Below are 18,095 nucleotides of genomic sequence, written 5' to 3' on the forward strand. Positions count from 1 at the left end.
TGGATTTATATTGTTTTGTTTAATTCCTCAACCATTATAGCGCGCCTGATTTCACATATTTAGTGCTGAAATCTAGCCACCGCTACTGGAAGCGTTACGATCCTCTTTTGGTAATATTTAACAAATTCCGACCATAACCGAGTTTACACGCATATTGCGACGAGTGTTGCCACCAAACGAGAGGGCTTGGATGTAGCTAGGAAGCCTAATGTTAATTTATTTATATATACTAAACTATGAGACGTAGTTTGGTCGCCTATATAAATCAATTTAATATAATATAAATCCATTAATGGAATTGACTTCCACAAAATAACATCCGATTTGATAAAATATAGTATCAATCTGTTAAGATTCCTGCTATTTGTTATTTTCTGTCAATTAAAAAAAGTATCACAATAAAATAGACATGGTCTAAAACAGTTTAATAGCTAAATTTATGTATAAATGGGGTTAATATTACTAATATAGCAGGTGTATAGAGTGTATAGACTTCTTGTTAGTTAATCACATCTAGTATAAGAGTTGAATGATATTAGTAGACATATAATTATTGATAATAATTATAATTTTATCCCTTAATCAGCTGTTGTCAACGTCTTAGAGTCTCGATGCGTACGAACGGACGCCGTGCAGATAAACAGTATGGATACGTATGTACAACAATATACACAGTAATCCATATTTATTATTATTATTAAACAGAATAGAAAGCACTTCAAAATAGATTTCATATTAAAAAATATATAACGTACAAAATATAAGAATAAATACAATTAATTCTCCATTTTTTACACCATTAGCTGCAACTATAATATTTTTTAAATTCATATGAAACCTACGCTTGGAGTAGGTTTCTATCATTACTATCATCATTGCGTTGCCTTTATCCTATTGTTTTGGGTCGGTATGTCATCTTCCATTGATGCCTTGTCCAAGTTAAAGCAGTTACTGTACAAAACGATACATGTATCCATATTTATACACATGTACGGCGTCCGTTTCGCCACATAGCCGTATCAATGACCAGCTTCACATTGTTTCTATTGTTCATATAAAAATACCACCCTCGTGGGGTGAAACGCTGTTCGTCATTCCGTGAGAAGCATTGGCATCGTCACCTTCCAAAAAACAAAATCTTTGCTCTAAAAATAAAATATGTATAGAACACTGTTATCTATTTACAATTTAAAATATGCGATACCATACGTACCGGATCTCTTAGGAAAGCGGTGTTAGCGTTAATTACTTTTATTTACAATTCAATTATTATACTTTCCAAAATAAAAAACGAATTTATCAGAATTTTAAAAAAAAACTTATAGTTAATTGGGTCGACACAATCACCGCTCTCTTAAGAAACGGAAATAGCAGACTGACTTAACTAAACATATTTATTCCACATTTTTTTTCGCGTTTTCTATGTTTTTTGAAACCTACATTAGTTTTATCATTAAATTTTAATGAACATCTTCAACCAGTATTGAGTTACAATAATGTGGAGATATACACGCGGGCGCTCCAACGTTCAATTCGTATTTACAGTGTATCTGTTGAGACACCCAAGTATTTGTTACAATAAATTGAATATAATATCTAATATAAAACTAAATATTAGGGTACATACACACATGTTTAATGTATGGTCAATGAATATGCGTGAATACATTTGATACGTGCAGAGCACAATCACATTTTAAACATTGTATGTGACGTATAACATTACAGCGTCGAATTCAAATAATAATTTATATAAATTGAGTCCTTAGTATGCTAACTTTGAGTACTGTACCAAAATGAACACTGTCTTACATGTTATAAATTAATACAATAAGGTTAATACACTTAAAGAGATTATTGAAGAGTAACTCAGTACCGTAAAGAAACGATATAAAAAAAACCAACAGAGTAACTTTAGTAAATGATCAAAACAGACTTTGCTTAATAGACGAGAAACTAATCATTAGTACTTGTAACTTTAATTATAATAATTCAGGAGAACATTAAGTGAATACTATATCAAAGCAATCATTGTTTGACATATTGCTGATTAAATGCCAAAAGGCCACAACACAAAAAAAATTAGTTAAATTAATACAATATCTTTAAATGACCAAAGAAACGGCTCGACAGACGATAAATTAACAGTAAATTTATTGGAGCAAACCAATCTTGATCATATGGACTGTAAACTATATAGTTTAGTTAAAACATTGTCTATATGTTGAAATTATCTTGTTGTTATGAACGAATTAAGTAGTATTGTAGGTTAAACTAACGACAGCCTTTGCTTAATTGTCATGGTTTATCTCAATTTTAACTACATATTGCCCGATTTGGAAATGCATAAATGAAATTAAATTTATTGATCCAAGATAACCTATCTTAGATCAAAAAATATAAATTTGTAGTTATAATTGGTTTTAAAATAAGTGATATAAAAATATACGAAACAGTAATATACATAATGATTAAATAAATGATACATTAGTGTATCGGTAGGATAGTGTTGCCAGCAATGTACCATGTTAGGTCAACTTCCAGGTAGTTTCCTTGGAAACGATCGTGGTCATTGTCTGATGAATTGTTCATGCAATGGGCAACCTCACTTAACTTCATTCATATTCATCCTATCCTACTCCCCTGGTGCCCTGTCAGTGTATACCGTTAGCGCATGTGAGAGCAGCATCCCATTGCCATTAAAAACTGTTACTTTAACACCAGTTTGACGTGTGATTAGATACCTATATCTAAAACAAAAATTATAATTCTAGCTCAGCAAAAGTACTGTTATCCTTATTCGAGCACTATAAACAAAATAGAGTAATTTTAACCCGTTTTAAATTTAGTTGATACTATTAGTACTCCTAAATAATAAATTCTATTCAACTGTTTTATCAATTTCATATTTTAGTTTTAGACCTTGTACAATAGAGTCGTCACTTTCACACGTACACGCTAACAATAATCATATGTATGTAGGTACCTTAACAACTACAAACAAAAGCTTCGACAGTTACGTTGGATTAATAATGTCGTATTACACTTATCTATCGAGAACGCTCATCAATTCATGGACCCTAATAACATTCATCGTTACAAACTAAACATTATATTACATACATCTTTAGACATTAGTTAAGAAAGTTAAATTACCGAAGTTTACAATATTCTCTTTATAATAATAATGGCGACAGTGTTGTCGCCTCTAGTTCACTATCGACGTAAATTAAAAGGCCTCAGTACGAAAGAAAGCTGTCCACACCGTGTTCGACGCACGCTGGTGGCTACAGACGCCCGTTCGACGACAATCCGACGCGATTTGGACGCACACGACGCTCGAAGGCCGACACGCACCGAACCCGCACTCCCGCACAACACACCACACTCGCACACTCACTAAACATATGCTATCGCGCCCTCTTCTTGGCCGGACCACCTGCAGCTGCCGAACGTCGTAATCTCTTTCACTGTAAACAAAATGTTAACGTTAGTTATAGTTATATTAACAAGAAAATTCATATTACGTATCTACAGAACTCTATGTAAGAGTACAGGTATACAAAACTAACTGCCTTAGTTATTTTTAAACTTTCATGTTTAATATACATTATTTATACTATTAACCGGGTCTTAAAAACGAACTAATTTATGGTAAAATTTGTCAGCTCGTGACCAGGGCTAATGCAACCTAGTCGAAATGTCGAGAGAGGTAAATACTTTTATTTGCCTTAAAATTAGTTCGTGTTAATAACATAAACTAACTCTTATTCATAAAAACGCCAAATATCTACAAACCATTTTATTTATTCACCTGTTGTTCATTTCTTACGAGTAAGTAGCTATTTGCTGGATCGTTGTCAAGTTTTATTTGAGACTAGTTGTACGCGTGACTTCGTCGAACATAAATATAATTATCTTAAATAAAATTTATTTTTTCTAAAATAAATGTAGCCTAAGATTACACCAGCTACCTGCCAATAAATTTACCGTCAAAATCAGTCAAGCCATTTCAGAGATTAGCCGAAAAAAATAGACAGACAAAAATAGTCAAAAATGTTATTTTGGTGTATGTACCATATTTATATTCATATGCATGTAGTAAAAATCGGTTTGTATAAATATTACAAACAGACACTCTAATTTTATTTATATGTACAATTGCACATATAAAAGCCATATAAATGTCGTGATAACAATTAATCTTCGTACAAAATTTCATCAAGATCCGTCCAACTGTCTAGTTGTGAAAAGGTAACAATATACTTTTAAATTTATAATTTCACTCATTTTTTTAAAATAATAGTAAAAAAGGCCCCGGAACAGTTATAATTATGCTACAGATTTTATGAATAAGGGATAATATGAATAAATCAATAAATCTTTTTAGAAAACTTACTGCTTCAAACAATGGATTGTGGAAAATTGACAATAATTACCATTACATTACCTATTTATAACCATTACACTAAAAATTGTTTTCTTTATAATACTTCTAACATATGAGAGTACGAACTAATTACAGAAATTTTGTTACCATACGATGTGAAATGATTCATCTGCCTTTCGAGTATATTGCACTCTAAGCAGACCGCCTATTGTACAAAATTCAATAAAGATTGAATAAATAGATCAATCCGGCACTATTTTCATATAATAAAAGAGAAAACGCAATACTGTCTTATTCGGCATGGTTCTTACATAATCATCACTTTTAACTTTATAAAGAACTAGCCTACTCGCCTTGGCTTCGCACGGGTGTACATGTATTATATATATAAACCTTCCTCTTGAATCACTATCCATTAAAAATAACCGCTTCAAATTCCGTTGTGTAGTTTTAAAGATTTAAGCATACATAGGGACAGTCAGACTTTGTTTTATACTATGTAATGAAGAGAAAACTTGGTGAATTAATAGTAAATATTAAAAACTTACTATATAATGATATCTAATTATATAATCAAAATCTAATTTATTACTTACAGCATATGCCATTTATTTTTATTCTGCATTTTATACTATGTCATATTCTTTTGTGTTCTAGAGATGCAAATAATCATTTTTAAATCTAAAAGACTATTACAAATTATATTTAATACGTAATATTATGAAAGAGTTCAATAAACACCTAAAATATCTGAATAAATACAGATTCTTGTTCATGTGATACATATATATCGTCACGCCGATCTCCAATTGGGGTAAATAGATAACACCAATTTCATACAACGCGTACGAGTACCTTTTATTAGTCGTATTAAAATACGTTGCATATTTGTTACATGTATGTGAGTTTACAGCGTTATCCCCCATTTGCATTAATCTAGGTCAATATATCTTCTTTACGGTTATTATTCTGTGCCTACACTTGTAATATTTCTGTCGACACTTGAGACCCGTCCATTAGTTTACGTCTCCACTAACATAGATTTAAGTTAAGTATAAAATCAGTCTACGTCCCGACTCCGCGTCGACTGTACGCGTTATTAATAAGCCATTTAGCACATTACCAATAAAGTTAATAATGTCTAATAAATAGTACATCATTTTACCGATATACTCGCTACCTACATACTACAATAAATAATATATTATGTAGCGCCACCTCATCACAACATATATAACGCTACAGTGATGAGGATAGCCACCGCGCTACAATTCTATTGCAATGCGAGTTGTTCCTTACATCGAGGCATCAGAGTATTAATAATCAGAGATTTAGATAATGCCAAATGTTTGCGCAATAGAGCTAATATAAAATTTTCAAATAATATAAAAAATCATATTAAAACTATCAAATAATAATATAAGATGGGCCGTGTGCTTGTTTGCCACCTGCGTAGTATAAAAAAAAAACAAATAATATTAAACATTATAGTAAAACTAACAAATAATATCAAAAATTCATCAATACCTTCAAAATTGTACTATTAAAGTAGCTTTGAATATCTCACAAATTGAGAGTTGTTTCAATTTGTTTTTATAACTACAGATAATTATATATTTTCCGGTGTCCGTGGCAATTCTGCCTTTATCGTCCTATTCAGTCAAACAACTTTAGTAATTAAAGTAATTTAATTTACACAAAATTCACATAACAACACCTCCCTCATAGTAACTTATTCTTGTATTTTTTATCGAGAAATACATTTTCAAATTTATACAATTTTTAATAATATGTTATACAAAATATATAATTACTTTAAATTGCAAAATCACGTTGAATCATATGCCATTCTGCGCTCAATCGCTATTTAAACCTTATAATATAAAATTTTACAGTACTTCTAAACTACCATTATATACGCTACATACTTTGGACCTATTCGAATCGACCAAATTGAACAATTTACTAATATTCACTTTATATTCATAGTTGACACTAACATTTATAATTTCTATATTCCTGTTTGCGAATGCGCAATAATTTATGTAGAGAAATGCACCATGCAACAGTTCAATACTACAATAAACAGAAATTCCTCTCTATAACACAATATCACTGACTATAACGAAAAGTTTCTCGCAAATCAATTTAATCAAATCTACGTACGTAAAATTCACAGGTACATCCACCTGTGAATTTTACGCTAATTTCACGCCGTGAATCGTAAGTAAAAAAGGCATATAATAAAGCCAACTAAATATATTCTAGTGATTTTATAATGAACGCGAACGAAATTTCGTGAAATACTCTTAGCGTGCTCGTACTAAACAAAACCTCAAAGAGTATATGAAGTAATATAATATTTATTTGCTAGATCGAAAACCTTTATAAAGACCCAGTGGATATTGAGCTGACGTTCGCACTTATCGTCTCTTAATTATGAAGTAATTTGAATATCTATCAATGTACAAATACTTAATAACATCAAAGCCAATGTATACGAACAAGTATCCAGGACAATCAACCTTGTAATTTCCTCATATATCGAACAATTGGTGCATTTCTCTGGTCGCTACGAACGTAAACCGAAAACTAATAATATAGTGGCCGTATAGATTGACTTAGTTAGGTAGTAGTGAGTTTTTTCTTCAGTTGGCTAATGGATTGGTGGGCTTTCACGGGCTGTTTAGCGCTCGACTCGTTCGTTGCATGCACTGATTTGACCTAAAAACGGAGAGTGGTGGTGACAGGAAAGAAATATAATAAGGATTTCTCATTAGAGCTAAGAGACAGCTCTAATGTGAAAAACTAATTGACGAAGGGGGTTCTGCATTGTCAATTATCAATGTGAGCATCTTTCCTGCTTGAAAGACCGTACGTATAAGGCAGCTAATCATAAATATAATATATAGTTTGAACGACACGTGAGCAGTAGGACGTTGGGGTAATTAGTAGTAGTAGTAGTAGTAGTAGTAGTAGTAGTAGTAGTAGTAGTAGTAGTAGTAGTGGTACTGCTAGTAAGGGTAATAGTAGCAGTAGTACTGTTAGTAGTAGTAGTGCTAGTAGTAGTAGTACGGCTAGTAGTAGTGATAACAGTAGGTAGTGCTGCTAGTAGTAGTAATAACAGTAGTAGTAGTAGTGGTAGTAGTAGTAATAGCAGTAGTAGTATTGGTGCTGGTGTTTGTAGTAGTGGTAGTAGTGGTAGTAGTGGTAGTAGTACCTCGTTGTTGGGCGGCGGCTGCGGCGGCTGCTGCTGCGCGCGGCGCTGCACGGAGGGCGAGCGGCGGTCGGCGGGCGCGGCGCCGGCCTCCATGTGCTGCTTGCGCTGCCGCAGGATCGTCCAGTCGAACGTGTAGTCGTACTGGTAGTTCATCGTGCGGAACAGGATCCGGAACAACTGAACACACGAGTTCAACGATCTGATTACACCTGTAGCTCAGTGTATGTAGTAATGAAACCACTAATTTAGTTGTATTTGTGGATATTACAGCTATGTAAGTTGTATGTAACGGAAAATTATATGATGTGATACTATCTAATCAGCTGGTGGAATGCAGTGAGTGAGACAGCAATATAAACGCGCTCCCGCTTACACAAGATTATAAATATAAGCGAGCGAGCTCGCGTTGTGCTATCAGTTAGCGCGCAGATGTATTACGCAAATCTGATGCTGCACACCTATGTATCTTAATTAACTTAACCCAGGTACACCTTGTAAATACGTCTACGTTGTTACCTCGGTCACACCTAACTCACGAATATTCTTTATTTAAATAAACTTAATACACTTTATAGCACTCATTAAAGTCATATTCTTTTGATTCTACCACTCATAAGAATGAGCAAAATCTGTTCCTTTTCTTGCATGACATTATACACGAATTTATTAATAGAACTGCTGCGAACCGTCTCTAGAATTAGTCGGAATTATAAAACTTAGACAGTGAACATTGATACATAAATTAAAATATAATTCATACCTGTCTCAAATACATATAATCGGGAGACTCGTCGAACGTCAGACCGCGGCAATAATTTAAATACATCGCAAACTCCGCTGGGAAACCCTGTAATAAAAAATATTATTTATTATACCTGTAAATACAATATATCAAATAGTTTATTCATACTAATTTTTACATAGGAAATTATGTCTTGAACAGGTAAGAAAAGTAAAATTTATATCACTAAAGAGACAGTTATTTTTGATGTAACTGGAAAGGCGAACTAGCCCACTAAATATAAAACCATAGGAACTAGGCACAAAGTGGTACTATCAGCTATAACATCAATATCATCACAGATCACGTCAGCATGTGACGGCCTACTTCTCAATCAGTAGTTAGTTAGTTAGTTAGTTTTTAAGGACTAAAATGTTATGCCGTCGTACCCCATAATTTTACAGCTCTTTTTAAGACTTAGTTCACATTATGGTACAGAAACTGAAAATTGAACCTATTGGAACACTTAATAGCTTGAAGTGTTTAGGTCTTCTATTTTGTCATTCGACTAAAATGTCAAGGCTTTGACCTCATAATTTAACTGCCCTTTTTTAAGTGTTTTAGTTGATATAATGCTAAAGAAAGTCAAAATTAAACCTATAGGAAAACATTAATGTTTTGAAGTGCTTTGTCTTTCATGCTTGATCATTCTTCACGACTTTTTTATACCTTTTTATTTGACAGTGTTGAGAAACTCTTTTGATAATATATTCAAAGTTTATTTTTTCTTTAATCAAATACAAATAAATCAAATTGTATGTCACTTCACTGTCTACCATTACTATTACAACATTTATACCTTTATAAATAGTTTTACTACAAATTTCTAGAACATAGCTATTATGAGAAAGCAAATGAAAATTTAACCTATGCGAACACTTTCATTGGCTTGAAAAGTTCACACAATTTCATCGCAAATGTTCCTTCAAAATCATTCTAAGTACACTTTGCTTGCAAATGTGCCGTGATAATTGGTTGCATGGTAAAATACAAACGTTATTTTGTTCTGAGTGACGCAAGACTTTTAAACTAGAACAAAGTTACATTTATTTATTAACAAGTCTAATGTAAATGTAAATGTACCCAATTCATCCTTATGAATTGGGTACATTTACATTGGCCATATATACATTACGTCACAAGAATAACATGTTTTTTTACCCCGCCCCCCATTTTTACCGGTTACATTTTTGAAACTCCTTCTTTCCTGGTGTGACTTCACATATGTCATATTATTGCATAATAAAACTCAACAAAACACCTTATACCTTATGTTTCTACAGATAAAAATATGTTTAGTTATTCGTTCTTTAATTTTTTTATTTAATACTTAGATATATTAGATTTTTAAATATGACATTACGAAACTTAGCACATTTGATTTAACTTATCATAAGTCTGTACACGGCTACAGGAATCAAGATATTTTGATTTGATTAGATATTTTTTTATAAGTATAAGCACATCTACATAGAAAACACCCAGAATACAAACAATCATGTTATCAAATTACCCTCACCTTGCACAACACCTCGACGGGTGTGGACATCTTTTTCTCGCTGATTCGCTCATACTTCTGCTTCTTAGTGATAGCCTTCAATCCCTGCCATGGCAGTGATCCCCTGTAACAAATTATCGACACTTCCTTATTAAATGTGTTAATGATATTTTTTAATGATACAGTTACAGAGAACCCACCACTAGGGGTACATGATTGGCGATTTTAAGATGGCGGGGCATCAGTGGATGACGTCAGGATGAGAAAGAAGTCAGTTAGCGTTATTCACCAGGAATAAACGAGGAGGGATATTGTGATGGTCTACCTTATATGATATGAGGGACACAGGTAATTAGTTCTCTATATTAGTTCTTGGCTCTAGTTTTGTACCATGGCTATATCATCGATATTTAGTCTTGAATTGAGGTCACATTACAAATTTAAAAGATTTGTATAGAAAGTTATCATCACTATATAGTACAAAACAAAGTCAATGTCGCTGTCTGTCCCTATGTTTGCATAAATCTTTAAAACTACGCTAATTATTTTGAAGCGGTTTCTATTAATAAATAGAGTGATTCAAGAGGAAGGTTTATATTAATAATACATGCATAATATTGTAGGTAAACACTGATAAATTTAGAGGTTTCTAATTTGACATCGTAAATAAACACATTTTTGGCGCACACATTGCAAACACAGGCTCAAAGTCATGTACTACAGTATTGTACACCTTAAAAATGTCAACAAAAAAAAAGCCTATCTCTTAAGGAGAACCCACAATTTTTTAAAACCACTATTTATCCTTTACATTTTACGAGAAAAAAATGGCATATTTACGAAGAGATTTTAACCAACACAGAATCAATTTTTATCTAATTCAGTAAATTTAATAAATACATTATCCATTTAATATAGATTAATATGGCCCTTTACAGCATGTAATTAAAATGAATATTTCCGAAGATATTACAGATTTAAAATGACGGGACATAGCGGTGCGTCGGTACCGGCCCGGCCGGCGGCGCTAAACAAAACATCTGTACTGTCCAATGACAAAAAAGCTGTAAACGTTGTTTATAAGGACATTCTGTAGTTGGTAGAAATATTTAGTACCAGCATTGCACCCGGGCGAACCCGGAGCGGTCGCTAGTAACTAATATAACACAAATGCAATGCAAAAACTAAGTTTGTGTATCCGTTACCTTTAAGGCTTAACAAATTATCATAAGGCTTAACCAATTACATGAAATACCTATTCGAAGCATTAGGGAGAACGAAATACGTGGACATGTTTTATTACAATACATGTGAGGACTTAGACAAAGTAGCACGTAGAAGGTAAAAATAAATGCGATTAACATATAACATATATAGACTAAAATACCTAGGACCAAGCGAGTTATTGAGAGAAAACATACCTACAGAAAATGAAAAACAAAAAAAAAGCGTTTGCACAACGATATACGCAATATGATTTTTAAACGTATATTATGTACATATTTACACATAATATACAATGACTCTAATGCCTGGAATTGTACAAAATTTTTTATATTAGTATATTTTAGATAACAAAACGCTCGGTAATATCACTGCAGGAATTACTGAGTAATCTCTGCATAGAATACACTCGTCATACTCGTGAACGGGTGCTGCTTGTGGAGACTGGTTTGAACACTGATTAGACTATATTTTAATAAAATGTTACAAAAATATAAAGATTATACATCAGAACAACACAAGCCATAAGGTCCACGCGGGTGAAACCGCCGGCACAGCTAGTAACTCTATAGTCTTTGCTCCATAGTCAAGTTACGTCAATGAATGAGCACGCACGATTGAAAGACGCAAGGTGCTGGCGACGCGCGCGGACGATCTAGTTCTCTTTGTGATATCCCTTTCAGACCTGAATTATTTTTTTACATCCGATAGATTTGGTAAATGCCGTGCGTCTAAAGTATAATAAAGATAAAAAAAATTGCCTTAAATTTTTTAAAACAAATTAGTAGTACTAAATTGAATATTTATAAGTGAACAAATTAATATAATCGTTTTCAATCGGAAATTATAAAATAGTTTTAAATGATTTTTTATGTCTACGATTGTGCACGCCAGTTTTAAAAGGGTTATACATACTCATTTATTCCTGGGTGAACACCGAATATCTCGTGAAAGAGCGTACGTATAAACAAAGGTTTTATTTCTGTAACTGGAAAGTTAAATAATGTAACGGAACATTTGGTTGTAGCTGGCAACCATCGCTTGATACATATATAGGATCACGAACATTTCCAATATTTATCGTGAATTACCCGTAGTACAACTCAAGTTATGCCTCTGTACGCTGTAGTTTCACTGCCAAATCTCTTCTCCATCCAATCTTAACACTGCTTACAGAGATGCTGTTCTGTGACTTGCTAAAGTGGTTGAGACGAGGGTACCTTCGCAGACTTTAACAAAGTCCTTTAAAGTACCGATAATTTGGCATGGCACCTCTGTTACTATCATCAAATAAACTCTACTTTATAGGACACATTGCATACGTGAGTTTGCATTTGACAGACATACATATTTATGTAAAACTAGCTGTACCTACCCGCGGTTCGACCGCGTGATATTTATAGTCTACTAGCTTTTACCCGCGGCTTCGCTCGCATTTAATAAAAAGTATGTTCATTATATCCCTATATTCATTCTAATACCTCCAAGAACACGTGTACAAAATTTCATGATGATCATTTCAGAAGTGTTTGCATAAAAGCGTAACAAACATCCCTACTTTCACATTTATAATATTATTATATATATTATAGGGATGTATTATTCTGATGTATGAGGTATATTAACTATAGTCATCATAATCGGTCAGTAGTTTTTGCGTGAAACAGTAACAAACATCCGTCCATACTCACAAACTCTCGCGTTTATAATATTAGTAAGATAATATTGCATTGATGTGTCATGACGAAAAACAGTTCCTTCCAACATCTAATGATTCTCTACAATCTATAATCATAATAAATTCAAATCTGTCTAACGGTATAAATGTATACAACGTTATAAGGAAAACGTAAGCTTATTATTCAGATGTACATATGACAGTTTTAATAGACAATAACAAAATTAATAAATGTTGATAAAATGATATGGAATATAATGTGCTAGCAAAACAAGCGACAGATGTTAGTACGAGGATTAATGCAATACTAACAGTCACCTCACCACTGCCTCAATGATAAATACAAGACAAACACAAAAACGAAATAAGGAAAACAACAAATATTATCTTTATATCCTAACTAGCTGTACCCGCGACTTCGTCCGCGTGGAATTTAACTTATTTTTCTAAAATAAAAGTAGCCTAAATTACTCCTTATTACATCAGGTACCTGTCAAAAAAAGTTCCGTCAAAATCGGTCCAGCCATTTCAGAGATTAGCCGGAACAAACAGACAGACAAAAATTGTAAAAAATGTTATTTTGGTGTATGTATCGTATATTCATATGCGTGTAACAAAAAACGGTTATTTCAATATTACAAACACTACAATTTTATTTATAAAGAAGTAGATAAAAGATAAAAATACTATTTATAAAGACGACACTTCATTGCCTTTGTACAAACTAAGTGACATTACTGATTTTCTTTATTTATAATTGAATTATATTTTATAACTTTAATTTTAATATCTTACCAAAACACCGTACCATATCCATGAGGCTATATACACCTGAGTGTCACATCAAATGTTTTCTAAGGCACAATCTTGGGTTCATCCCTATGCATAACACTTTAAGATCTATTCTTCGTTGCTCGTCGTAGGAGCATTGTCTGTGACGTCATGTGACTCACCTATTGAAATACATAAGTACGTATCCGAGCGACTCCATATCGTCTCGTCGCGATTGCTCGATGCCCAGGTGCGCGTTGATCGACGCGTAACGCGCTGTGCCTGCAAGCGAATAATCATATTAGTCTCAGTAATCACAAGGCAAAATTATACAAAACATTGTATTGTATAAACTCTGAAGGTGGAAGTAAGAAGAACAATTGGATATACCCCACATCCAATTGTTAGATTCAATTCAAGTAACATTCTGAACAAGAGTATCGTTTATAATTAAATCGATAATTTTGTTAAAATACTAATCTATATAAAATCGTGACATAAATCAATTTTTCTTAACATAATTATTAAAATAATCTATAGTGTCCTAAAATAATATATTACTGGGCGTCATGACCGCAATGCCTGTAGACAAAAATATACGCGGATGTTTGCCTCTCTGAATCTGCACTGTCGGAAACCACATAGTCTCCAAGTAATGAGGATTAGAGTCGAGCGGTGTGCTTTACTATAGACCGTCTTGAAAAAAATTAAAATTTTTCATCGTATTCAATATAACACGTATGTATTATACATATAATAACATACCTTCCTCTTGAATCACACTATCTACTGCTGCAAACTGTATTAAAATCCGTTGCGTAGTTTAAGAGATCTAAGCGAATAGACAGCGGAAACGATTTCATTTTATACTGTTTAATATTTTGAAGTGTAAAGATACAGATTAATATTTTGACTTAAAAATAACATTCGACACATACCAGTGAGGTTCTTATCCTCGCGGTAGGATATGTGGGCGCGCGAGCGTAGATCCCTGAACTTCTTTGCGAGTCCGAAATCGATCATGTACAGCTTGTTGCAGTGGCGGCCGATGCCCATCAAAAAGTTATCAGGCTTGATGTCACGATGGATGAAGCATTTGCAGTGGACGAACTCCACTCGGCCGAGCATTTGATCTGAAACAACAATGATATAAACATTTGATTCACAACACGAGTTTTAACTTATAGGTGTAGATTACAAAAGGATCAAATTAAATTAAAATACATTTGTGTGGGTCTATTGCGGACTCACATATGTCAAGTCCAAGTACCTTTGATCTGTAAGTTAATAACATGTGGCAATTATTTTGTGGATTCCTGCGATACAGGTTAACCTAGTGCGATATAGGGTTAAATCAAACTTATGTCTTTATTCGTGCGTAATTGACCCATTACAGATTTATATGACAAATGTACTCTACTCTCAACCTGTAATAGTTACTAACATCAAGGAATTCTTTTGTGGTACTGCCGCGATACAGGTTAGCCTAGTGTATAATAAACTGAGTAATATTTGTATGTTTCAACGTAATAATAACAAAAAAAGATATTTAGGTTCTTGCATGAAGCTTATACCAGATTTTTAGGTAATTGTAATTGCAAATAACCTGACCACCTACTGCCCATCTGATGGTAAACTGTAACTTATTAACCTGATATAGCTCATGCATTGCTATTTTAGAGGACTAAAACGTCCAGACTCAAACGTTGCCTTATCCTGCAACTGCCTTGCCTAACCCTTGAACCGAAACATATGCATACATATACACTTAAATATTTGCATTCTCTATAATATTCATATAAATACTACTTATATCATAAACGTAATGTAGAAATGTTTGAAAGTAATTAGTCGATCGCGATTCCTCATTGTAATATATTTACATCTTTATTTATCCGCGAGTGAAACTAAGAGTTATTTTATTTTTATTTATCTCTTAGGTCTCTCTCTCTAGGTCTTAAGGGGCCTGATCTTAGTATACTTTTGATTTGCGATAATATTTATCTAATTTTAATATAAGTCATAAAAGTCCTTCGAATAAGTTAGTACACTTACTTTAATTTAGAATAATTTTTATCTAATTTTAATTCAATATAGGCGACGGTTCTTGCTTATAATCTCAGGTGGGTTAGCATTATTTTATATGCCATTCAAGAAGTGGTGAGATTAAGCAGCCAGCGAGATGCAAGCTAATACAAAAAAACTGTATTACTTTTAATCCTAACAAATCGTTATGTCAAATGCAAGTCCCACAGAGAGATACAGTTACAATTGCATCACTACTAAAGTCCGGTCGCTCAGAGTTTGCATTTCTGGTAGGTCGGGATCGAATTGTAGTGATCAAAAACAAACAGTTGGCATAACATTGAAACAGTTTGATGTGGTTTGCTTTTAAAAACTATTGTATTTATATTTGTTAAGTAGTTCATAATTTTAGACCAAAATTGTTATTGTAAGTTGGAATAATTATTAAATGTTATCATTAGTTAATAAGGCAACCAACGGATATTAAAAAAAATGCCGTATGTTGTACGTCAGTTCAAAGTTACATGCCGTCGCTCAGAGTTTGCATCGGGTCGGCATCACAAACTCTGAGCGACCAGACCTTACTGTTAGAGAGAGAGGGAAACGAGATCTTGTTGATCACGATCGTGACTCAGGCTACGCTTAACAATCGACACTGTTTATAAACGGTCGTGCGTTCAACTTGAAACAAAAAACAGCCCGTTTGTTACAGAGCGATTTTTACGGTGTGGATTTCGTTCGCCACTCTTATTTATTACTTTATTAATAGCAAATATTTCATGATAACCCAAGCCAATTCACACGGCGACATATAGTCCTAAGCAGAACTTGTATTATGGGTACAACTGATATAAATACTCTATATAGATATTTATTTAGTCGTTCTAGTGGTCGCCCAATAGTCGAAATTTAATCAAAAGTAATTCAACATTCAGTAAGGCTATAAACAAATAATATTAATCTATTCTCAATTTGACTAAATTACTAATTTTACTATTACATACTGTAACACTCTCATAACTAGAATTATGCCTCATATATATATATAGCATAGCCTTTTTGACTGGAATTTCAAGTAAAGTACCTTAATATATAAGACTCACATATTCCAATACTTAAATATAATCTGTGACGATGCATGTTAGGTTTAGAATAATATAGCACATAGTTAACGTTAACCTATCCTAAATGTATCCTAAATAATCCTAATATATATCCATCTCTAATCTCTCCTGTCGACCTAATGTCAATACAATGGTGCCATACCTGCGAGCATGAGGACAGTCTTGATGGTGAACTGTCTCGAACAGAAGTTGAACAGATCCTCGAGGGATGGACCCAGTAGGTCCATTACGAGGATGTTGTGATCTTTCTCGTAGCCGTACCATCTGTAACAAACATTTATATTGTGATGAACATAATATGACTATACCTACATACATATTATATCTATTTTATACTTGATAAAAAAATATTTATTTTTTTTATCCTGGACAATTAACACAGCGCCATCTAATCCCACGGTAAGCAGAGCTTGTGTTATAGGTACTAGACAACTGATATAAATGCTCATGTAAACACCCAGACCGATACAAACAATCATACTCATGAATACAAATATTTACACCGTGTGAGGAACAGAACCCGCGGCCATCGAAAGTAAAGCGGTGTGCCAAACCGCTAAACTAAAAAACATTGTTAAAAATGTTTTAATAGCAGCCAGTTACATTATTATTTTGTACTGCGCTGGTGCCCCGCGAACGTAAACCGTTAGCGCATACGGATGCACCATTCCACTATCATTCATAAAAGAATCTGGAGTCTGGAGCGGCTGAAGGCCAACTCCCGCTTGACGGATACTACTTTAGTCTGAGAGTACAGCTAGAGGATCGAACCTCGTCTCAGGCCGTCGTAATTTCGATCCCCGTTTGAATTGGTCGGGGGATCAATCGGAGAGGACATCTTTGAATAGTAAAAAATATCATACGTATGTATGTAAAAATAAAATAAGTAACTTTTCCGTCACATATAATCTCTGTTCAAGAGCGAAATTACTTCAATTGTAACCGGACCATATAATTTATGCTTGTATGTTATGAAAAGAGAATAGAACCCTGAAAACAAGGCCACACGTGAAAAATGTGTCAGAAATAGATGCGATTGTCACTGTATATTGATTGTACACTAAAGTACATGCCAAGAAAACATTCACAATAATAACCCTGGACAATTCACACAGCGCCATCTATTTGCAGTCTAAGGAAGGCTTGTTATTGGTACTAGACCACTGATATAAAAATTATGTAAAATAAAGAGTTACTCTTTATAACATTACCTAACGGTAGTGAAAGGCCCGTTAAAAAAGGTCTAGCCCTTTCAGAGATTAACAATAACAGACAGACAGACAGACAGACAGACAAACATTTCCATGAAGTCTTCATCTTCTCTTCATGTAAGTACCGTATATATTTTCATATACATTTAATGAAGAGCCGTCTATTTGAAATT

At 33.4% G+C, this 18,095-nt stretch overlaps 1 protein-coding gene across 3 annotated transcripts in view; it reads right to left on the reverse strand.

The window, feature by feature from the left end:
• Positions 1 to 548: 548 nt before the first annotated feature.
• LOC131845577 (casein kinase I-like) overlaps positions 549 to 18,095 on the reverse strand; it is a 31,226-nt gene continuing 13,679 nt past the window's right edge. For 2 of the 3 annotated variants that reach the window (XM_059194659.1, XM_059194657.1), the window contains exons 3-9: positions 16,854 to 16,975; positions 14,501 to 14,695; positions 13,745 to 13,844; positions 9,911 to 10,013; positions 8,371 to 8,457; positions 7,611 to 7,787; positions 6,101 to 7,114 (exon numbers count right to left, since the gene is read on the reverse strand). In XM_059194659.1, the coding sequence (XP_059050642.1) occupies positions 7,016 to 7,114; positions 7,611 to 7,787; positions 8,371 to 8,457; positions 9,911 to 10,013; positions 13,745 to 13,844; positions 14,501 to 14,695; positions 16,854 to 16,975 (883 nt within the window). In that variant the 3' untranslated portion in view covers positions 6,101 to 7,015. Of the gene's footprint in view, positions 3,471 to 6,100; positions 7,115 to 7,610; positions 7,788 to 8,370; positions 8,458 to 9,910; positions 10,014 to 13,744; positions 13,845 to 14,500; positions 14,696 to 16,853; positions 16,976 to 18,095 lie in introns of those variants that run through there. The other variant, XM_059194660.1, reaches the window with a different exon arrangement.

This window comes from Achroia grisella, unplaced genomic scaffold, assembly GCF_030625045.1.
Source record: "Achroia grisella isolate CSIRO2021 unplaced genomic scaffold, CSIRO_AGI_Agris_v1 utg474, whole genome shotgun sequence".
NCBI lineage: Eukaryota > Metazoa > Arthropoda > Insecta > Lepidoptera > Pyralidae > Achroia > Achroia grisella.